Source organism: Ambystoma mexicanum, chromosome 12, assembly GCF_040938575.1.
Source record: "Ambystoma mexicanum isolate Mex_15411 chromosome 12, UKY_AmexF1_1, whole genome shotgun sequence".
Classification (NCBI taxonomy): domain Eukaryota; kingdom Metazoa; phylum Chordata; class Amphibia; order Caudata; family Ambystomatidae; genus Ambystoma; species Ambystoma mexicanum.
Window position 1 is genome coordinate 820,638,832 of NC_090936.1, and position 24,252 is coordinate 820,663,083.

A 24,252-nucleotide genomic window follows, 5' to 3' on the forward strand; every position below is an offset into this window, starting at 1 on the left:
CATACTATGATTTGAAGGCCATGAAAAAGGAACACGAGGCAGGTGACAAGGTTTATTTGTACAATTTTCAGAGTACCCAGACCAAGGAAAGGACATTTCCTATGCTTAGGCGAGGTAGTTTTGTTGAAATTGCGGACAAACTATAACCTTTTCCCTATAATATCCACATCTCGAAAGGAGTACAGATGGAAAAGAAATGGGTCCATAGTACCAATCAATTAAAAAGCTGTAATTTCAGACTAGCCTTGAGAGTGATTAAGGAACCCACTGAAGTAAGTGCCGAGGAACCACCTGAGTAATGAAATGTATGATCAAAACCCTGGATGGAAACTAAAATATATATAACCGGTGAGTAATTAAATTAAAACGGTAATTTATGATTCATAATTGTCAATGAGCATTGTCTATGATTGAAAATGGAATGTCTTATTTTGAAATGTTATCCAGGGAAATAAGGTTTAATCAAAAATACTTAAAAACTCTTTTTCTCCTCTCTTTAGAAACAATGTAATATTCCTTCCAGCCTGGGCACCGGATGAAGAGGAGTCCAAAAAGAGCCCACGAAACTGGGAAAGGAAGGTGCAAGAGGAGAGTGAGTAAGGAAGGAGGTCCCTTCCATGCACCAGGAACCCGGATGAAAGAAAGCAAGACCATGCCCTATGGGCTATTCTAAACCAAAAATAATTAAGAAAACAGTTGAATATACTGCTGCACATCAAAATGTTGTTTACAGAGAAACAAAGAGTACACACATGAAATTGGCCCTGTATTCAAATAAAAAAGCCCTAAAAAGGCCTACCTATCAATACATTATAAAAAAATGAAAAGCTGCATTGGAAAAATAGTAATAGAGACATTCTGAAGCCTAGAAGGAAACAAATGCAAGGGAAATTAAACTCAAGTTGCCAGAAGTAAATTCAAAGGAACAGATTAAGGAAACTGATAGTTTGTCAAAACTGTCTTAAAAGAAACTGTGAGAATGAAATGAAAGAAAATATATATTTTCTTTTTCCAGACGTTGGTGAAGGTCCCATGTAGAAAATTCAGAATGCAAAAGCATCATTTAATTGATGTTCCCAGGAACTGAACAAAGAGTTGTGCTGAGCTCAGTGATTTTTCCACAGCAGGCTAAAAGGTCAAGCACTGCATTCCCTATCTAAAAATCTCATTGAAGCTCACAGAGCCAAGCGTGTGCTGGACTAAGGTTTTATTAGCATAAAGAGATGACCACTGTGCAAACAATGACCCGACTAAAAGACAATTCACATGTACCAGAGAAAGACCCATGAGCAACTAGGTGGAGTAGTCTTCCTCTGTTCAGATAAGATATGCATACCCATGGCCCAGCTATTAACTTTGAAAGGAGTTAATGACTTATTTGCAGACCATGTCAACAAAGGAGCAGATCGCCTAAGGCACATGTTAAGTTTCATGAGGAGAAAAAATGTGAAGATCATTAAAGTAATAATCATGCATGCTATTAGAGATTGCCACATGTTTATGTGAAAGATCATATTTTGTTCATTTTCACTGGAACTATATTTTGCACAGAAATGACCCAAGTATCCGTTGCCTATGAAAAGACCTACCTGATTATACAACTACCCTAAAAATTCGACCTTGGGAACAAGAGTTAGAAGCTAACATGTGATGATAGCTTCCCAGAAAATGTCATGAAGTGGAGATATGGGGCGATAGTAGCTTATTGAATTAGATATCTGTATAGAAAATCTCATATTGATAACTGTTATATCTTTGAATAAATTACAAAGATCTGCCATTCGGACCTGCAACATTGTGCCGACGCCAGACAAATTTCATTAAGTCTGCAATTGTAAAATTGTCCTGAAAGATAATTCGATTAGGTGGATTTAAAAAAGGGGACACACAATGGGAAAAGATGAGAGCAGTCCTAAATCATCTCAGTGGAAACTGCTGGAATAATTGCTGGAGAACCAACATTGCCTAGGAGGTGGATTAGAACAGGAGGAAGTTAAAATATCTAGGGAACCTGGAGATGCAAGTAAAAGGATGGATTCTGGATGTCTCCATGACTGCCACTCGAAAGACCATCCAACCAAGTCCCTATGTTTCCCCTGAGTATCCAGAAGCCATGATTACTTTTCCTGAGCACAAAAACCACAGTTGTTAAATGTAAGAAAACATCCAACAGAGTCTTGTGGGGGTCTGTTTGATTTAATGCCTTCCCTTATTGATTGGGTGGGCAGACCATGTATATCCTTATCATTTGTACTAGAATTTAGTAAATTTAATTAACTCCCACAGAGCCAAAGAACGTGGAGTGAGCTTGGGGGAGTTTGAAACCTCTGATCTCTCTTCTAGAGCTAATTAAAGGTATAGTCATATAAAGTAAGTGGTTATCCCTTATCTTATTGTGGACAACTCCAAAATCCTTTAAAGTGGAGTGTCATAACAAAACATAATCCCTACTTCTCCCAATTCCCCAGAGCGTGCCTCAAAGCAGAGCGGTTTCCATAGTGATCTTAATATCTGGGTTTGTGCTTGGGCAGAACAGTGGATTGCCAAATTACTACAGAGAGTGGGAACGTGACTCCCAGTAGAAGAGAGATGTATAGTGGTGAAAGAAAAAGTGTTCCTTCCATATAAAAAGTATTTTTTTCTTAAAGTGTGATGTGCGCCAACATTGCAAGCATCGCAAATTGATCAGGGAGATCAAAATGAAGAGTGCTGCATGTGTGCAATTTCTTTGACCAACAGAAAAGTGTTGCATGTTATTTTAATCCCTTAAGTACCAGGCTCAAGCATAAGATCCATTCATGTTTCAATGTGCTACATGATTCTTTATGTTACAATTTTTTGGTGATCGACCCAAAAGTATTTGAAGAGTTTATTTGACCTGCGTGTTTTTCTACCTGCGTATCCGAAATAAAAATTATATGTTATTGTGAAAGGTTCTTTTCTAGTATTACTTAACACATAACAGTGAATTGGGTCCAACGTTTTGTATCAAAGCTTTGTTTTGTGCCACGGAGTAAGGTAGCATGTTGTGTGATTTTGTGCAAATATGAAATTTACGATTGGCTTAATAGATATAGATTCTCTGTATACACCTGCCTGATTCTTGGCTTATCAATTGCTATAGGGTGAGGGACAGAATTTGTATTGTATGGTTCACAGACAGGGCTAAATTGAATTATATCAACAGGGCGCTTTGATAATTGTTGCTATATAAATACACCCCACAGGAGTAGTCTGGGCTCACACAATCCCTGCACTCATTTTGCTGAGCTTTTTGCAGTTGATGTGCAGGCTTTTTTCATATCATTTCCTGGGTTAGAACTGGATTAGAACTGGTTTCCTCATGTTTCTTGCCGGCCATACATGGATAAGGCTGATGTGGTGGTTTTCTGTAGACATCCGGTCTGTAGACCATCAACTACTAACTATATGAAGATTTCAACATCTGACGAGAGAGAGAAGAAAACACTGTTACAAAATCACTTCGAGTGAAGTGCATTACACCTCACACTGCAAACATGATTTTTAACAATGCACTTGTTTGAACCTCGTGGGTCAGAGTAGTAAATGGATAACACGCACCCACAGACACAAACAATACACCAGCACAATATCTGTCAAATCAGTTGTGCCTTAACTTGGTCCAGTTGATACATAGCGGCTCTGCTCGTTTGCACACCGAATTACATATGGTGGTGTTGAGAAATATGACAAGGGAACTCAGATGTACATTTCTTGAATAATTTCATTCCTCCAATAATTCTATTTTTTCAATATGAACATACGGATGGTCACTGATGTCAGATGATGACAAACTCTGATAGTCCTGATGTGGCTTGCAGCTGGCTATTCAACAACACAATACCATCATACCGTCACACACATTAGTTTAACTGAAACGCACATCGTTTGTTTAGCTGCACTAAGGGTTTCATATGTTGAAATCAACTGACCTAAGAAGAAACTCTTACTCTGTAAAGCAATATTGTGAATGACCCTGCATAGGTTTTTAGTGAGCCTAGTTTTGCAAAAAATACAGACTTCCAAAGATGGGTCCTAAATTGAGCGAAAATCTTTCAAATAAAATATGTTTACCTAATAAATGTATAATGTAAGGCTTGTTTGTAATATTTTGTATTTAAAAAGCACTACTTTTCAGAAGGACATTTTTGTGCAGACCATTTTCTCAATATAGGATCTTTGATGAAGATACAGTGCAAGATACTAGGTAAAGTACCCCTTATCGTGCGCCTGATTCTCTAAAGGCTACGGTGGAAGAGTGTGAAATGAGATCTGCACCTTAAACTGTGCGACTGCAAGCCACACTACGCAAGTCCATGACTGACAAATTAGACTGGTTGTGTGCAGCAGGAGCTGGCTGCAAGTGCAGGTGCAGAGTTGGACCCTACATGCAGACAATAATGAGGTGATGGGAACGTCCCTGTCCTCAACGTATCCATTTGTCATTCATTCACACAAGTGAATGTAGGGTTGGGATCAGCCCTCCACCTACAGCATTGACCCAGTCGCATATGTCGTGATCATTTTACGTCGGGATCACATTTTTGGAGCACGAGATAGTTACGCTTACAAAACTTGAGAGGGTCTCTTAAGTAAATCGATGATCGCAGGGGTCGTTATTGATTTGTGTCCCTATTGCAGTTCGTTCTGCTCCTGTCTTCCGACAAGGGAGGCAAGATCAGATCAAAGAAGGGACTCGCAGTCGCAGGCAGATAACTGCGCAACCCTTGATCACTCGCGAATGAAAGTGATCAGCACTTGACAAGTCCTCTGCGGGCCCCATGCAATTATAGTTATTCGCAAAAGGAATCGATTACAATAAGATGTATTGTATTTGCTCTTTTTACGAGTCGGCATGATTCACGATGTGAGTTTTCTGTGGACCTGCGTGTTCATGGAGAGCCAACGATGCTCCCTGCATTAGCAGTGTACAATAGTTTTTGGGAGGCTGGGGTGGTGCGGGGTATCTGCACTTGAAATTGAAAAACAAAATAGATGCCCTGTTAAAACTCCAGAGGCATTTCTTTTCTTCTGTACGAGTTAATTCGTAAAGGCACGAAGAATTACATTCTAAAACATCTAACATGAAGTATATATATTTGTACTTGAATATTGTATTTTCGCAAACATAAGCAATATCTGATTTTTCATAAAGATGGTCTGGAGAATTACAATATTTCTTTCGAAATGGTATACACAAGAATCTTGAATTACATATTGTACAGCATTATGCCTTAAACATGTCTGTATGAAAAAGAGTCTCCAAATCATAACTGCAATTATGTTATCCCCTCAATGATCACACATCTTTTAAAAGCACTTTAAATAATTGCTTTTATATTCTGAAATCCCAGTTGTGTACAAAAACGTATCATGCTTAGAAACTAGATTTATTTTCAAATGTACTGCATGGGTCAACTTCATTTGAGTTGGAAAAAATCACATTCAAGAAACATCAGTTTGAAAAAAGACAATTATGTTAATGTGAAAGTTTTCAATATATTTTGACACAAATGATTTCATATTTGAAATAGAATAATTCCAAATCACAGTTACATTTACAATGGCTATACATTTTGTTTTCATTTGAATTTTGTTAATAAAAGGAACTTCTTTTCAGTATGTAGGGTCTTCTGGATTTGCTCACATGTAGCTGTCGTTTCAGGATATAAGGAGTTTTTCTCTTTATGATGTCATCTTGTTCATGGTTTGTGCTGCCTGGATCCAGAAATTCTTGTTGGAGCAACTGCAACACACAAGCAATTAACAAATGGATTTTAACATTCTTGATTCTTTTTCTTTCTTAAGCATGTCACGCATGGATATACATATTTGTTACATTTATCAAACAAATTAATTGGTCTATTGTCCACCTAGCTTCGACTTTCCTCTCTCAAATGACAAAAGAATGTTTAAGCATCATGATCTGTTCTAACTATTGTTAAACTGTTTTTGCGTTGCAGGGAGGCATATAATTAAGCAATAAGTCCCAAGGTGTGGGGGCATTTTCTTCAGGTAATAGACAGGGGCACAAGTCATAGCCCTGAGAGAAGAGAGGGAATTAACGTGGGCCCCAGCACAATTACCTGACTGGTAATGCCCATCCCTCACCATGGGGTTTATAGCAATTAGCACCTAAGCATTATTTTTTTTTTAAATCTCTTTATTAGTATGTCATTAAATTAAATCACAGAAGAATCAAATACAGAAAGGAATAGTGAACCAGAGAACACAAATCAAAATTATTCAATTAAAGAACATATCAATAAACAAACAGCATAATCAAATGATCCCTCCGACATACTAAGAACATTTTCATTTTTGTAAACAATAAAAGAGCAAAATATAACAATCAATAAAAACATTTACCATAGAACATATACACAAACACCAACAACACACAGACACCAAACCAAATCCCCCAAAAAGTATAATAGTGAGAAAAGAAAAAAAAACAATTGTCTTTCCCCTCTTCTTTTCCCCTTCCTTATCTCTTTTCCTTTCTTCTTCCTTTTCCCACTACACCATTTCTACCCACTCCTCATACTAATCCGCAGCCTATATAGTCAATCATACATGGCATTGAATGGACCCCAAAACAGATTGTACACCTCGTCCTTGTCTTTCACTCTAAATGAGAACTTTTCAAAATTCGATAAGGTGCGCAAATCAACTAACCAATCTTCAACTGTAGGCTTCTTTCTAGTTTTCCAAACTCGTAGGATCAGTCTTATGGCCACCAATAAAGCCTGATTTATCCAACCACCATATTTCAAAGAATAATGTTCCCACCCGATCTCTGTAAAGCTACATCCAAAATTAAATCAATGCTATCAATCACATCAGTCCAGAAAGTCCGAACTCTAGAGCAATCCCATAGAAGATGCACAAGGGTACCAACATCATTTCCACATCCCCAACATAGATTATCAGTTTGTAACCCCAGTTTATACATTTGAACTGGTGTCCAGTACACATTACCCACCACCTTCTGTCTAATCAGACGCAAGTTCAAATCCGTACCCACATTGGCACTTACCCTAAGAATATCCTTCCATTCCCTGTCCGTAAAATACATATTTAGATCATCCGACCACACCATTCTCAATTTATCCCACACCACAACATGTTTATCTTCCAATTGCATAAAGGTCATATATGTACGCACAGAATATTCCTGTCCTGTATGCAATTGACACAGTGCAGGTTTGATTCCAAATGAATTGCCAATCATCCTTTTCCTAAGATAGATCAGGGAGCTCAGGTCTTCATATTTTTGTCTTTCTCTTTCATGCAACTCATATTTCCTCTGTATGTCCCCAAATGCCAAAAGATCATCACCATCCAGTATATCACCTATTGTCAAAACCCCCTTCCGTACCCAATTTTGCCAAATCAAACATCTATCGTTTAATTGTAAAACCTCATTGTGCCAAAGAGAAGCATCTTCACCAAAACCATACGACTGGCTATTCTCTCCAAACCACCCCTGCAAGGTTTGCCTGGTTGCCACTATAGACTTCAACTTTAATCTATTAACCGACATTTTGCCCATGGTATAAAGGCTATTTAAACGATACGGATTGCAAACCCTGCTCTCCATGCGTAGCCATATAGCACCTGCAAAGTCATCATTCGTATAATAATAAGTACCCTTCTTGAGCAGGAACGCCTTACAGTACTTATATAAGTCAGGATATCCAAAACCTCCTTCATCCACACTTTGCATAAGAATACATTTAGGGATCCACGGTTTCTTACCCAACCCCCACAAGAAACATTGGAAAATCTTTTCAATTTGCATAATCTGTTTTTTGGAAATCAATAACAGAATCGACTGGATTATATATAACACTTTTGGTAATAAAATCATCTTTATCGCATTTATCTTCGGCCATAATGATAAATGAATTCTTTCCCATCGTCTTATTGGATATACAGTTTTATCCACTAATTTATCAATTTTATATTGCATAATTTTCCTCAAATCACCAATGATATACACACCAAGATATTTAACATACTCAGGGGACCATTATTTCTATGGTGCTAATAATTATGTATTTATATTTAAGTTGAGAAACGGAGCAGTTGGAGTTTTTCAAATAAAACATGAATACAGATCTTAATGACCCCCAAGGATGCAGGGAGAAGTGCAATATATGTTATCCCTTCTCGTTTTCCTTGAGATCTATTGCCGTGGAGCGGAAGTGTGGGACAGCGGGACTGGAGGACAAAAGATGACAGGTGATATTGGCACAGTATGTGATGGAGTGATGCAGGGATCAGGTGAGTGGGATAGAGGAGGGGCTGTACACAGTAGTCCTTTGCCCTGGGAGGCAAGATAGTGGGCCCCCAGCTCCTCATCGGAGTTCAGAAGATGGGCAATACCAAGGGTTAGACCCCGTATTTCGGAGCTTTTTGATTGTCCGGGTTGAGTATTTTCATCACCTCCAATGCACTGATTATTAATTCATGTCGTTGTTCAAGGTGGGCTTCATTATTTATTATTGTTTCATGGCTCTATTTCCTGATGAATTCCCGACAAATGTCAAATGATGTGTCATCATCAGTGGCCCTGGGGAATAGGGCCTTGGGAAGGTTAGTACATACTAGCAAATGAACTGAATTGCAGACTTCCTCGCAGCCAATCAGAGTCTTCAATATGCACTCAATAACTAGTCAAATTGACTGCATTTTAAACATTCGACTTCAGAAGCAGACAGAGAGACATTCATGCATTCATAAAATAGCAACACAATTTTCAAGCTAAATTTCATTCAACAAGACACCCCCTCTCTGCAACCTCCAACGTAATGCATCAATGTGTGAAAGCTAAAACATAAGAACATTCTTTCACTTTCAAATCGAAAATTATTTACTTTTATATTAAGGCTAAATCATGCTCATTATAGAATTGTTCCAATTCAACCAAGTTTTTCCATAACATTACTTTTTAAAGACTTTGATAGGATAGTGATGCATTAGCCCACAATAATGAGCCCTTTCTTGTGGCAGATATAAGAAAAGTGACGAGGGAATGATCGTGGTACAATCCCCACAAATCAAAATGTTGGTGAGCTGTATATATTTGGGGATCAGTTGAAACTATTGAAACCCACCATAAACTTATTATGGCACCCAAGTTACTGCGGAAATCACACTTCAAAAACAGTATTTTGCTGTTTCTACTGCAAGCATGCTACGACAAACCATGATAGAATTAAAAAAGATTTTTTTATTTAAGCAATATGCCCCTTGCGGCGGGGTCATTACCGAGTCAGGTAATGCCCCAGGTCCCATAGTTATCACTGACCCCACTTTGAGCCTCCTCATTGTCTGAAGGGTTGCAACGCCCCCCGCCATATAAAAGGCAGCTGGAATCCCAGCCGAGAATTGAGGGATTCTCGGCCGGGTAATGACCCGGTGAGAGCCAATCAGAATGAGTGTTGCATTCTGCTTGACTCTCGCCGGGTACTAATATGGCAATAAAGTGTTCTGTGGGCTTCACTGGCTGGTAAAAGCCCAGGTCTAAGCAAATTGAGTGTCTTAACAAAGGCTCTGGTGCCGTTACCATGCTGTTGAAGCCCACAAAACACGCATTATTGCCTTTAGCAATCCAAGGCAAACCCTTGAGGTGCTAATAGCAATAAAAGAAAATAAAGATGGCTGTGCTGCTTCATTCGCAGCCACGGCTGGGGAGAGTCAGGATTGCCATGGAAATTGAAGGCAGTGCTCCACTCGGAACCCCTCTTCCATTTCCATGGATTGGACAGGAAGAACTCACCGGTCTCTATGTATCTAGACCGACATAGTCAGGAATGATACCGTTAATCTGTGGCCTAATTTCATACTGTACAATACAGTTTTAATAGCATGCATCAAACTTGGGCAAAACTGTTGAAGAGCTTGTTCCCCATCCTGTGTGAAGGGTTAGTCCTTTGAAACGGTTGTGAGGAACTGTGTAATAAATAGGAGGCCTAGAATAAATAAAATGAGAAAGGCCTTCCTGACAAGAGTAAGAGAAATAATATGTACCAACTTTGGCATTTATTGGGGATTTCTGCCTTCTGCTAATTTTCACATTTAAAAGGAAGTCGGACTTCATAATACAAATGTACAGTCATATGTTTCCCTTCACACATAGTAAGAAACTCAAAGGATGGAGCTGGGAGTTCAACTAGAACTTTGCCAATTCTTTTTAGAGTGCATTCATTTACAGAGGGAGACAATAATGCACAGAAAGTGTATCAGACACGTATTTCCATCAATGCTTGTCGTTAATATCTGTTCTGGAGTACAAAGATATGCAACTCAAAAAAGGGCAAAACTAAGGGTGAAAATGGTCTTGAATACATATGATCATTGAAAAAGTAAAAAGTACATCTTATTAAACAACTCAAATCATACTTAAAAACACATGTACATATCTCTTTGTATTAAAGAAAACAAATTCACAATGGAAACTAAAAACAAAGCAATACCGTGGATATACGATTGACCCTAAAACCCACTGGCCCTCATTACGACCCTGGCGGAAAGTGACTGACCGGACCGCCACAGCGTAAATAGCGTTTCCGCCATTGCACGATGGAGCAAAGTGCGGCCCATTCCGACCCATCGGGCACGAGCACCACGGCATGGCGGAAGTGCAAAGTCCGCGATGGCGGAAATGACCCCAAAACGGCCCACACCGCCACCGTACGGCGCCCTAGGTGCAATACCGCCACCCATCTTAGCGGACACCGCAGTGAGCGCCAACCGGAAAGTACGGTGACCGTAAATATACGGAAACGGAAGTAAAAACATGGGCCCGGAACGGGAAACATCCCGCCGTACACCTATAAAACCACAAAATCCACACAACCACTAAAAACACTACCCTGAAACACACCCCAACCCGTCATCCACCCTAGCGAAACCAAGAAAAATGGGAAAAGTAGCGAAGAAAGCGTGCGACCGCAAGCGGCAGGTCCACTTCTCCCGTGAGGAACTCACCGTGCTAACAGAGACCCTCCAGGAGAATGCTGCCGTCGTCTTCTCCACGCAAATGACCAGGACGGCACTTGCGAACAAGAAGGCCATATGGGCTCTGGTGGCACAGCGGGTAAGTGCGGTGGGGACCGCACCCCGCAACCCACAGCAATGCAGAAAGCGATGGGACGACCTGCGGATACGCGTCCGTAGCATACTTTCTGCCAACCGCAACATTGCCACAGCTACCGGGGGAGGATCGGAATCACCCATCAAGTTGACCCCCTGGGAAGAAATCTGTGCCTCCACCATTGGAATGGAGAGCATAGAGGGAGTCGGAGGGATGGAGAAAGGAGTGCAGACATCCGAAGAATCTGGTAGGTGGCCCAAATGAAACAAAGCTACATCCACAATTTCCAATCATGTGAAGTACCATGTGTCCACATAGTGCAACAGAAACACATGTCCAGGAGAACGTCCACACACATTGGCCTGATAGCGCACTTTAAAACTCACAATAAATACATAAATAATTAAAAACCCCTAAAACACCCACTACACGTGCAGCAGGCACACCCTAACTGCAGGCTGCCAAACAACTGCACCCTCACTCCACACACAAATGAAAGCACCTCCAAGGCCCCGACCCAAATCACCCTCAGGTACCACCCCAATGCATGTGATACAATGCCATTCCAATTCCCACAGACCCATTAATAACCCTCGCCCTCCTTTACTCCACCACAGGGTCCGATCCAAACGACGAGCATCAGGACACCCCTACCAGCACACCTGCAAAGAGGGCCAAGACCAACGGCCAAAGACCCTCCACCTCAGCTGCACGCATCAAGACACGGCAGCAGCACAAATCAGGTGGCAGCACAGAGGAGGGAACATCAACAGGCACCCCAGCAGCCAGCATGCCCACAACACCACCACCACAGGTCCCCCCAATGGGTGCCACAGAAGGCACTGCCTCTGGTGGCAGCAGCACCATAGGTGACACCCCATTGATGGCAGCATGCTCCGACACAGAAGACGGGGATGTCGAAGTCAGATCCATCCATGACCTGTCCCAATCCCCCTGTCTGTCCCATCCCGTACAACATGAGGATACCACGCAGGGGCACCCACAAGACAACGACTGGCCATCCCCCACAAGCCCTGTGGCAAGGCAACATGAGGTCACCAGCCCCTCTGTGACACCACCGCAAATGGCCATGGCCCAGCAGAGGCAACAGTCCCTCGACCAGTTAATCGTGCAACAGCAGCAACTGGCCACGCTCCTCAAGGACCATGCCGATGAATGTGGGGGCACTAAGGCAGACATAGAAACATCAACTGAGACACTTAGGGCAGAAATGGAGAGAAGTACAGAGACACTAAGGGCACAAATGGAGAGTAGCACCGAGAGCCTGAGAGTCCAAATGGAGAGTAGCACCGAGAGCCTGAGAGTCCAAATGGAGAGAAGCACCGAGAGCCTGAGGGGGGAACTGCATGCGACGTCCAAAGACGTATGTGCCGAACTTGCCGCAGTGCGCCGTGTGCTCACTGAGCTCTCACAAACCCTTAGGGACATGCATGGACGTGAGCAGGCAGAGACATCATCCGTTGCAAGTTCCGTCCAGGGCAGTCCCCAACGTAGATCTGGGAGGAACCTGCGCTCCACAGGCAGGGGTGCCCCTGATACCCGCAGAGGGGGCTTGCAATAGCGACTGCCCACTGACAATGAGCATCTTTGGACACTGGTGTTCGGGGGGGAGGTAGGAGGGTGGAGGGGGTGTTTTGGGCTCACTTGGGTGGCGGGTGGATAGGGTGTTCAACATGATATCACATATGCCATAAACAATGCACGATCAACCAATGAGATGTGTGGACAATGATCTTTGTGTACTAGGCCATCATAGGCGTACAGTCCATATTGTGCATGTACCAGACACACACAGTGCCACGAGTACCGTGTCCATGTATCAGCCACCAGGCGTGAGTGCTAGAAGCATGCATCAATGAGATGCTGACGAATGTCACGGCCCTCCGGTGCCTCGCAGACTCCTTGAGGTGCTGCCACATCCCCACCCTCATCATGACCATCTTCAGGTGCTTGCAGTTCTGCGTCAGGGGGCATGGGCACATTTCTACGTACGCACATGTTGTGGAGCATGACACATGCCATGACCATCTTTGCAACCTTCTCATGGCGGTACAGGAGTGCCCCGCCAGACCTGCTGAGGCAGCGGAAACGAGTCTTCAGTAGGCCGAATGCCTGTTCAATGACTACACGGGTACGTGAGTGGGCATGGTTGTAGTCCTCCTCATGCTGGTCCCGTGGGTTCCGGACTGGTGTGAGGAGCCATCTCTTCAGTGGATATCCAGCATCACCTGTATGTGGACGATAAACGTATGATGTGGAATGCCATTGCTACGTACGCACACCCCCCCCCTTCCTGCCAGGTCATTGCCGAATCACATACCCCACATCATCATGCATGAAATGAGACTCACCGAGTAGCCAGGATCTGTTCCCTGCGTGTCGCTCCATGTAGCGTGGTATTGTAAAGTTCCTCAAGACCATAGAATCATGGGTTGATCCAGGGAATCGGGCACAACAATGTGTAATGATCCTGTTGGAGTCACACACCATTTGTACATTCAGGGAATGATATTGTTTTCGGTTGCGGTACTGGGCCTCCATGGCATGTGGGACGACCAATTCCACATGGGTGCAGTCGATGGCACCAATGCAACCCGGTATGCCGGCAAGTGCATGGAATCCCACTTTTGTGTTGGTAATTACCTGCTCCGAGCGTGGTAGAGAGATGTAGTCGTCTGCGTGCTGCAGGAGGGCATCGAGCACTTGCAATAGTGTCCGTGAGAACAGTGGCTGAGAAATGCCATGCAACTGTCCGACTGTGTGCTGGTAGGTGCCTGTGGCCAGGAAGTGGAGTACAGACACCACCTTCAGTAGGGGTGGGATGGCGGTTGGGCTATCTATCATGCTGACAAAGTCAGCCTGTGTCATGTCCACAATGGCGGCTATGGTGTCCCGGTCCAAACGGTAGAGGGTGTGGATCTGCTCATCAGTGAGGTTGAACGGATGTGCTCGGAGACGTGGGATTGCGGGCTGCCTGCGTGGTGGTAGTGGCTGTGCTGGCGGCCCTTGCTGGCCCTGCCTTGGCCTCCTCCTCCTCCTGCGTCTCCTCCGTGCGGCCGGTTGTAGTTGGTGTTCGTCTTCTTCTTGGAGTTGGAGTACTTGCAGTGCTATCAGGTCCCCCAGGGCCAACATCGCGAGTCCTGCCGGTAGCATTTCGGAGTGGGTGTGGTTGTGGGAGGAGACTGGGTGTGCAATTTATGTGTTTTCAGGCTGTATGGCCTCCACCTGTGGTGATTCATTCCACCTGTGCAAGCTGCTCTCCCCTTTGGCCGAGCACGTCCCGCACACAACGCTGCAATTCGAGTAATGGCATCTTGCTATTGCAATCATGTATTTGTACCCGATGGCCGTGTAACATTTGTTGATATGTACATTCGGCTATGGTCCCATTGTTTCAGATACAATCTTTGCAGTCGCGAACAGACTTGTGAAGGGTCAGTGGAACGTAGTACTCGAGTAACGGTGGGCCCTCATGCATCACTGCACCGAGTTGCACCGACGGGCGGGGCGTCCCATTTATGGGTGAAGGCAGTTGCCATTTTCACACACAGCCGCACTAGATGGATTAATTTGTGATTTCAAACGGCCACAGATGCCTTTTCGACGTGATGTTGCAAATGAGGAATTCGAAGGGCGGCGCTTTCGGTTTTCAGCTAGCGGCGAGGAGATGCCCACAGGTCTGACTGCAAATATAACGTTCTATTGTTCAATGTCCTTGAGACAGGGGCCATGGCGAGGATGCAATGATTGATATGAATAGTTTGGGATGCGCAATAGCGACGTGGGCGATGAGGCCGGACTTTCCCAAATACATGTTACTTCACAACACTGGAATTACGGGCTGGGGCACTGTGGATTTTGCAGGCTGCATAACGCACAGACTCAATGGATATTTCTAATGTTATGTGAGTAAATATTCAGGCGTTTTTATACCGGGATGAGGGAATGATGAATGGATGCATGGGCAGATGATTTGATACAGAGTTTGCCATGTACAGGGCTTCTTGGAATCTGTCCGCCTCCCCTGCGCTATGTGATGCAGGGCTGCCATAGTGGGACCATCGTCTATCTGGCCTTGTTGAGCCCTCCCTGTCTCGACGAGCCTTCAGACACTTGTGTCCATGCACGTTAACATTCCCATCTGATGGATTCTGTTTTCACAGACGCATGCACAGGTACACTCGTTTGTGATGGTGTTTACACCTCGATATAGATGGTTATGAGTCGCAAGTGGTTTTGGGGTGGTGATGATCCTTTGGAGTGGGCTAGCATGCATATGGCTGTGGATTTAGTGTGATCATTGAAGTGAGTTGTTCGAATGTAGTTCTGATGGCCATTCTGTTCTTTTTCTTTTCTTTTGGTTGACAGGTATCTCCTCCCCTTTTGCCACTGCCATCTGTATGCCACTCCTGCAGATGGCTTTTACTCCCGACACCTGCTGCTTCGTGTTAATCAGTGGAGCAGCATTACGATCTTATGGGACGATCGCCAATGGGCCACATGCCCTTACGCAGTACTAGTGGCTCGGAGCAACATTTCGGCCTTTCAGCTGGACTAGTGCCTCCCCATTGGGACGGCCCTGCGGTTCTGTGCGCTTCCATGTTGCCTTTTCGTACGTGAATGTGGCTCTGTGTACCATGATGGAACAGGGCGTCACACAAGTAGTAGCTGGTCATTTCTTGCGGATGCAGCCCACAATGGTGAAATGTGTTTTGGAGTTCATGGCCTAATGGCTGTATGGGCTTGGTGATTTTGTTGTGCATTAAATTTCTATTCTGATATGGGCCGTGTAGCGTTCTTCTTTGCAAGTGATGTGGCATATTCCTATTTGGGGAGCGATGTATTGTGAGGAGATCTGCATTGGGTTCCAGCTTCGGAGTTTAGTTGCGTGGTACTGTGCTGGGCGCGTTTGCCTACGAAGCCCAGTGAGGTCAGGGATGGGGGCTGCCAATATGACTGTTTGAATGTTGTCATGCTCAGGGGCGGGGGATTGGGTTTTGTGTAACAGATGCCGGTCAGCCAGGTGGACTGGTGGAATGATGTGATTTTCGGAATATTGCTGGTCACAGGTGCCTGTGTTTGCGTGCGTTTCTTGGTGGGGGACTGTGGTCATGTCCATTGGAATGGCTTCTGTATTCGTGCCATCTGTGCCCTGCAGCTCCCATTGGCCCCTCTTGTGATTCTTTTGTTCGTTGGCATGCATGGGTGACTTGTACATTTCACTGGTTGCATTGTGACTTCATTGCACCTACGGGGAGTTGTACTTTGTGGGCAGGGAGCGGTGTACAGGCACTCAGTGGGGCCGTTTACGGTTGATTCGCGATGCCGTACTTCTCACCATGGCGGAATGGTACTTTCCGCCGTGCTTGATGGCGTTAGGTACATGTCCGCTAGGGTCGGAATTCGCGTACCCTTGCGCCATGGTGGTATTTACGGTTTGGCATGGCGCGCGCGCGCGTACTTGGTGCAGTTAGCGTTGGCGTTCACTACGGTGTCGCTAATGGCTTCGTACTTTGCGGTGACGGGTCATAGTCGCACCGAGCGCTATTCGATGGCGGTATTGCATTTCCGCCATCGTTTTTCGATTTCCGCCAGGGTCGTAATGAGTTTTGTGGGTGTTTATATTCAGATGCAGCTAATTGAGACAATATATGATAAACTAAACCATGACATATTTGATCAATACTCCAAAATCGTAATATGTATTCAAGGCCATTGTCACCCTTAGTTTTTTTTTCCTTTTTTGAGTTTGATAGCTTTGTTTTCCTAGATAGTAAATTTCTTGAGGTTCCCTCCCCTCAAGGTTCTGGGTATATGCAATGTTTGATTGACTGGAGTACAAAGACCGATATTGGCAAAGCACATCTCTTTCATGTGTGAAATCCGGATCCCAAAACAGCATCGTATATAGTTAAGGAGTAGTACAGCTTTAAGCAGAAGAAATGGATTTGTTTTAAGTGAGTGTCCTTCCCGAGATATCAGGCAAAATTATAAAATGTGTAAGCCATATTGTAGCCTTACACAAAATTGTAGTATAGAATCCTGTTAAAAAAGATTTTGTTTTTGAATCTTTCCTTCCATAGATACCTAAGGAACCCCAAGTCATTTTGCCATTCTTTTAACCATGTCCTGATTTTGGCAGTCAGTTAAGCATTCTGCTTTACTTCCCTTGCCCGTTTTGCTCCTTGTTAAGGGGAAATTGAGTAGTCCCTAAGAACCTGTCTCTCTTTTAGAGAACTTGTATTTTTACAATTGCACACATCACCTTACAGTGAAGTGCAGTTGGGTTACTTTGTATCCTTCTAACTTTTTACCGAACAACTTTTTGATTACTTTGACAATGTGCCTAAAACAAGTTGGGTGAATTTTACCATCTTTGTGATACTCTTCTCATGCACTTTTGCATTTACTATGAATGGCTACTAAAGCTGGCTAGCACCCTAAAATGGTCATAAAAAAAAAGGTTTGCGCTTATTCTTTGGCCAATTGTTCTTTGGCTTTCTTCCTGCTTTCTCAGATCAGGATATGCCATACATTCTAACCCCTTTCCCTGTGAAATCTACTACTTGCGTATGCAAGTGGGCTTTGCGTGTGTGAGCCACAGGAGGGCGATGAAACTGTCAGGTCACAGCCCACATTTTATGTTGCCTGAAGGTCTGTTGATGGATGGATGTGATGACCAGTGGTCCTAACACCCCATTCTCCCCCACCGGACTAGGGTCAGGGGGAACTAATCCACCCCTGTATGGGTTTCCTGTTCCAATCAGTTATATATTCTGGACAGACCATCAGCATTGCAATGTTGTACACCTGGCCTATGCTCAATCGTGAAGTCAAAGCCTTGAAGACTAATGGATCACCTGAGCGACATATCCCTTCATGTTCATCAACCACTTTAAGGGCCTATGGTCAGTTTGCAGCGTGAAGTGATTCCCAAAGAAGTAGGATCTCAGCTTACAAAGGCCCCACAACATGGAAATGCATTCCTTCTCCACAGTAGCCAGTCTCTGTCCTTAGGCTGGTGACTGATGAAACATATAGTATGTTCCCAGACTTGTTCGTCTAATTGTGAATGGACAGCACCTATCCTAGTGTCAGCATAATCTGCCTGCACATTGAAAGGTCTCTGATAGTCAGGTTCCCGGAGAACAGGGGCCTGATAAAAGGAATGCTTCAGGCCTTAGAAGGCCTTCTCACACTCCTCAGACCAAGAGACATTTTTAGGCTTCCTTGGAGTAGTGAGGACAGCCAGAGGGGTAGCTATTGTGCCATAGCATGCCATAACATTTCTGTAAAAACCAGTGAAGCCTTAAAAAGCTCTCATCTGGGTTTAGGTTAGCAGGGGTTGCGCAGTCTTGTACAGCCTGAAGCTGGCTCGGAAGAGGCTTAATTTTGCCCCTTCCAACCTCATACCCAATGTAGGTTACTGAACCCTGACAAATCTGCCACTTGGTAGATATTAGGGTCAGGTGTGCCTTCTGAAGAGCCTGTAAAACAATCTCCAGGTGTCTAACATGTTCCTCCAAAGTGGGGCTGAAGACTGCTATATCATCCAGATATGTAATACAGATTTCATCCAACCCATTCAGAACATGGTTGACCAATGTATGGAATGTGGCAGGTGCATTCTTCAACCCACAAGGCATTACCTTGAACTAGTAAAGTCATCCAGGTGTTGAAAATGCAATTTTCTCCTTGACATCTCTCGGGGATATTTGCCAATAGCATGCATTGAGATAAAAAGTTCTAGGTACTTGGCAGCAACTGGCTTGTCCACCAACTCATCAGTTTGTGAAGAGGGATGAGCATATGTCTTGGTGACAGCATTCAGAACTCTGTAGTCCACACATAATCTCAAATCAGATGACCAGAACCACAGTACTCGACCAAGGACTACTAGAGGGATCTCTCATCCTTAGATAAAATATTTTGTTGACCTTAGACATAATGTCATATATTTCTAGGTCTGAACCATTACAACTCCTAAACTTGATAGGTCCACTAACTCCAATGACAACACCCTGCTCACGCCAAAGTGTAAAGCCGGGAATTAAGAACATGGGGGACAATTCCCTCAGAAATATTTTCACCTCACCTTCCTGGAAGAGTCAGATGAGGGGACACTGGGACACCCTCAATGACACCATCAGAAGGGCTGCCCTGGAACAAGCTAGAGAGAGACTCACATTTCTCTGTCTCGCGTTCTGAAACCAGGAGCAGGGTTCCTATTTCATCTCTAAGGATGGAATACTTTACCATATCCATGGAAACCTCTATAGGGCCTTTCTAGGACTCACAAAGTCCACTGGATAGTTAAACCTACTGAGTATTTTAATTTGATAAGGCCCAGATCATGAACCAGTATGGTAGACGAAGGCCCCACTACCTTCGTTGGGGCTCCCCAAGGGCTCAAATCATGCTTTGGAGTGTGCCCAAGAAACTTTCTATCAGAACAACTGATTGTGGGAGAGATGGGGATGACAAATAATAAGTCACATCAGATTGCTTCCTCAGGGCCTGGCTATACCTGAACTTGAAGATTATGCCTGAATCAGACATCTTATTCAGGGAAATTGCCCCTGGAGAAAATGTCTAGTAAAGCTTTGATGACTGAATTGACATTCATAATCTGATGTCATCTCCAACTACAAAGGTAATCCTATTGACAGGGATGTACCAATAATTAAAAAAACGTCTAACAAAGTTAGGCCTTGTCTCTTTATAGGATGTATCCACTACTGGTAATGGACCTTGTGGATTTTAAATCCCTGTTCCACTGTTGTCAGATTGCTGTCAAGAATGTAATATAATGGTTTTCTACTTGGAACCCCATCATGGGCCAGCAGGACTGCATGGGTGAATACACTTGAGTTTCCCTGATGGCAGGATGAACTGCAATGGGAACTTCATGAACCAACTGCAGGAGGAAAGGGACACACTTCCTGAGGAACCACCAGTCTCTTATGGTTTCCTGGTTTCCTCTTGTGGGCGCTGTGGGGTTACTCACTAGTAACCCACCTTCCTGTTGGATTAATTGCTTCACAGGAGGCTCATACTCCAATTGGAAGCAGGCCTTTCTCCTTAGGCCTTTTAGTGATGGTCTTTTCTGTTGGTCCTTACCAATTTCCTCCTTAGTAACCTCCTCCTCGGCAAGCAAGCTTGGCAGTTCAGGAGAACCATAGGAATAGAGTGTTTCTGGCAGTTCCTCCTTTTCGTCAGGTTCAGGCACTTGGCCAACTACCTCAATCTCAGTTGTAGTTAGTGGAGGGTCAAAATTCTCTTTCCCTCTTACTCAGTGTTTGTGTCATTTCGCCTTTAGCCTTAGGTTTCCCCTTTGGCTTAGGCTACCCCTTAGAATTGGCGAATGCATCCTGATCTTGAGACCTAGTGCTTGGAGTCTGATCTCTGTCAGAACTCTTATAGGAACTTTTCTCCTCACACTGACAGAAGCTCTATCCACTTCACTATTCAAAGATTCAATGACGGCATTACTGGGAAGTTGGGAGAGGGCCCTACAGTCAACTGAGTAGACCCCAAAGGAGCTCTGGCAAGAGCCTCTGGGTTTACCACAGTGGAATCTACCACAGCTGGACTGGGCCTGGTGTTCCTAATAGGAGAGGCGCCTACACCTGCTACCAGTACACTATCCTCAGGAAAATAATGTTGGAACAGATAAGGTATGGGAGCAGAAACTACTTCAAATCCTTCACCATTGGGCAAGGTATCTAAAGAGAAGGGCAACCTTGAAACATTTAGTTTTGCTCTGCCATGATCTAAAAACACAAATATCTAAATATCTCGACCGAGAATTAAGCTTGGCATCGACTTTAAGTGCGGAAGAATGGTGGGCAAAATTGCACTGTAGCTCAAATAAAAAACTGATAATTGCACTCACGCAATTTCTGAAATATATCAAAAGCAGATTATTGGAAATCCAGTAACGAACTGAGCAAACTAAATGTGATACATGAATATTACCACCACTCTGAGTGATGAACTTATAGTCTGAGACTTTAGAAGGAGGTACCTTTAGTCGGTGCCCTAAGCACAGTAGCCGGAGGTAGTGACAGGCTGACGTGCTCTCAGAGTAAATATGATACATTTTGCAAATTCTTCAGTGTTTTTATATATTGTAGGTATGTGGTTTTCCTTTTCAAAAGTTTGTAATAAACTAAATGAAAATAAAAAATAAAAAAGGGCACCTTCAATACCTCAATGAATTCGGGATTATGTGCACTTTATAGATGAAAAATAAATAAATAAGGAACCCACTGTGGTGATTTCTTCCCCTTCATTTTGAAGTGCCAGATTTACAGAGTGGACCCCTAAATTCTTACCCTTACATGTGGGGTCCACCTTCAGGAGGTCTCTTGCTTCACAGGCTACACAAGGTAAACTGGACCTTTGTATGTAGGGAGGCTTAGAGTAGCCATTATCATGTTTGAACCAGTTAGTCCTGTTACCCTTTCCAGGATCTTGTGAATTATTCCCTTTTTTAAATGTGTTATGGGCCTTCTGGGGGGGAAGTTATATCAGTAGTGCCACCCTCTTTCTCTTTTTGCTTCTTCCCCTCCTCACATTTACCAGAAGCATGTTTGTCCTTATGGGACACTCTATGGGACAACCAAAGGTTGGCAGCAATGGCCAGCTTCTTAGGATATATCTCCTTAGAATCTGCAAAATGCAGCTTCAGCTCAGGGGAACAAGAGGGAAACAAGTGTTCCAGCATGACCAGATTGGTAATGTCTTCAAAACACACCCAAGCATTACTTTTTTTCTTTTTCTAATCTCTGAACCTCCTCAAGTATTGGGCAGGAATTTTCTCAAACTTGAGGAGGAGAGCCTGCTTCAATTTATCGAAGTACTTTCTTTGCAAGCATTGCAGACCACAATAATCATATTAATAAAATGTATATTTTAGACTTTTACATTGTCTACACCTAGCAAATGTAGGAAATCTGGGATGAGAAGAAGATCCAGAACCACTCCCAGAACCTCTGGAGGAGCCTTGAAAACCTGTATTTTTGGTAGCTCTAAATGGTGATCTCTACCCTTCTGTTTCTTAGCCCCAACAAACTCTAGCTTGGCCATGTTGAAATCAAGCTCCTTTTGTCTGATCCTGAGCTTCTCTCTGTTATGCTCACACATTACCTCAGCTTCAGAAGTTGTCAGGGAAGCATGGGAAGCCTTCTCTTCTTCTTCCTCTTCCTGTGCCCTTTCAATACTATCAGTCACAACAAGTCCATTGCTACTGCTGGGGTCAGCCCCAGCTCGTACTGCATCACTATTGCTAGGCAAGAGAACAATCCTTGACTGCTGGTGATCGAATAATCTCTTTACTAGATAAGTGTTCTTTCCAGTGCATGGCAGTCCTCTGTTTACACACACTTGTGTCAAGGTATCTACTTTTATAGAAGCAAGAGTGGACATGGTGAATGTGTCAATTCTTAGAAAAGGTGTAGGTGACTGTTATATTACAACTAGGTTCAAATCACAGTGTGCTGTCTAAGTAGAATTAGGACACTACACCAGTGGACAACGACTGGGGTCCCCTAGACCGTATCCTCACCATTGTGCACCAATTTCTTAAGATGGCTTTCTAAAATCTGGCTTGGTGGACTGGGTTTAGGGGGACACCATGGCAATAGTGATAGTGGACTATGTGAGGTTTGCCAAAACCCATGAAGGTAAGCATCGAGAGTGGCCAAGGCTTAATCTCAGGAGAGGTGATTGGGGTTAGGAGTCAAGCAAGATGAATAAAACAGGGAATACATTCACACAACACTCTATAATAAGGCATATATACATTCAACTCTGGTTTGTAGAAATGCATGCAATTCACTTAAACACTTGAAAGCAAGGTAAGTTATTATGCAATGAGGAAAACAAGTTCACAAGAACAATAACTGTAAAATTATAAGTCCAATCCCTATGTTGAATGGGGCCTTGTGCCTAAAAGTCACAAAGTTCCTTCTAGGAGAGGGGTCAAAGACAGGAAGAGTTCTTGTGGTGGTGCAAAATGTTCCACAGCACTTCTCAAGGTTTTGCAGGTAAGTAAGATACCTTTTCTACCTCTTAGAGCAGCTGTCAAAACAAACATTTGAAAAGCGAAGGAATGGAATGAATCAAAGTTATTTCCCGTCAGGTCCAGGAGCTGAGTGCAACCCTTTCGACTGATGAAATGCAGAAGGAACTGATGCAGGCCTCTTCAGGAAACTATACCAGACAGGGATTGGCTGATTACAGCTGCAGTCACTTCACATGGTCGACAGCAGGTATCTCTCCAGTCACGAAAGAAGATGGGCTTCCAGGACTGGATCCCTTCATTTTGGTAAAGCTGAAACTTGGCATGAAGGCAACTTGTAGGCTGAGCTGGTGATCATCGAAGTTCCAAGCACAAATGCTGAACAGCAATGTTTCTGCCATGGTAGCCCAATTCAAAGCTGTCCCGCCCACCGCTTGGTCAATGAACAATTACAAAGGCTGAAAGCTGCAGCAGCACGAGAAGAGGTTGCGACTGGTTGGACCCACTAGTCCAAGGGTTGAAGCACAAAACAGGGCTATCTGAGATCAGGTTGTCCAGCAGGGCTTCACAGGGGCAAATACAGGAAAGGTTGTCAGGCCTCTTCAGGAGTCATTCACAAGGTCTTCAGTTGGCTGCACTGCTACACAGCATACTAGTCCCCATTGTTGATTTTCTGTAGTGGCTGCAGGACTCCTCTTCCTATCCTAAATTCAGGTGACTGATAAAACTCAGCCCTACAATAGTAAAGATCTGGACCACCCACTCTGTCAAAAGTGGTCCATTCAGGGACTACTGTGGGTTTTGTTCATGTGTGTAGAGTGGACTTTCAGGCACCAGGTTGTGGATTGGGGCCAGACAGTACCAACCCACTTCCTGGGTCCACACACAAATAGCATGCACTAGAACTCGAAAGCAGCAGCTTTCCAGGGGAAATGTATTATCATAATAGGGATTTCCTGACCTGGGAAGGAAGAAAGCCAAACAACAAATTGACCAAAGAACCAGCAACAAATCTTGCAGCACAGCCATATTATGATACTAGGTTAATGCAATTTTGCAACCAGTTTGTCTTAAGGCACAT

At 43.7% G+C, this 24,252-nt stretch overlaps 1 protein-coding gene across 2 annotated transcripts in view; it reads right to left on the reverse strand.

The window, feature by feature from the left end:
• Nucleotides 1-5,392: 5,392 nt before the first annotated feature.
• Nucleotides 5,393-24,252, reverse strand: part of NTS (neurotensin) — a 202,443-nt gene continuing 183,583 nt past the window's right edge. For both annotated transcript variants that reach the window (XM_069629319.1, XM_069629320.1), the window contains one exon: nt 5,393-5,767. In XM_069629319.1, coding sequence (XP_069485420.1) covers nt 5,618-5,767 — 150 coding nt within the window. In that variant the 3' untranslated portion in view covers nt 5,393-5,617. The remainder of the gene's footprint in view (nt 5,768-24,252) is intronic.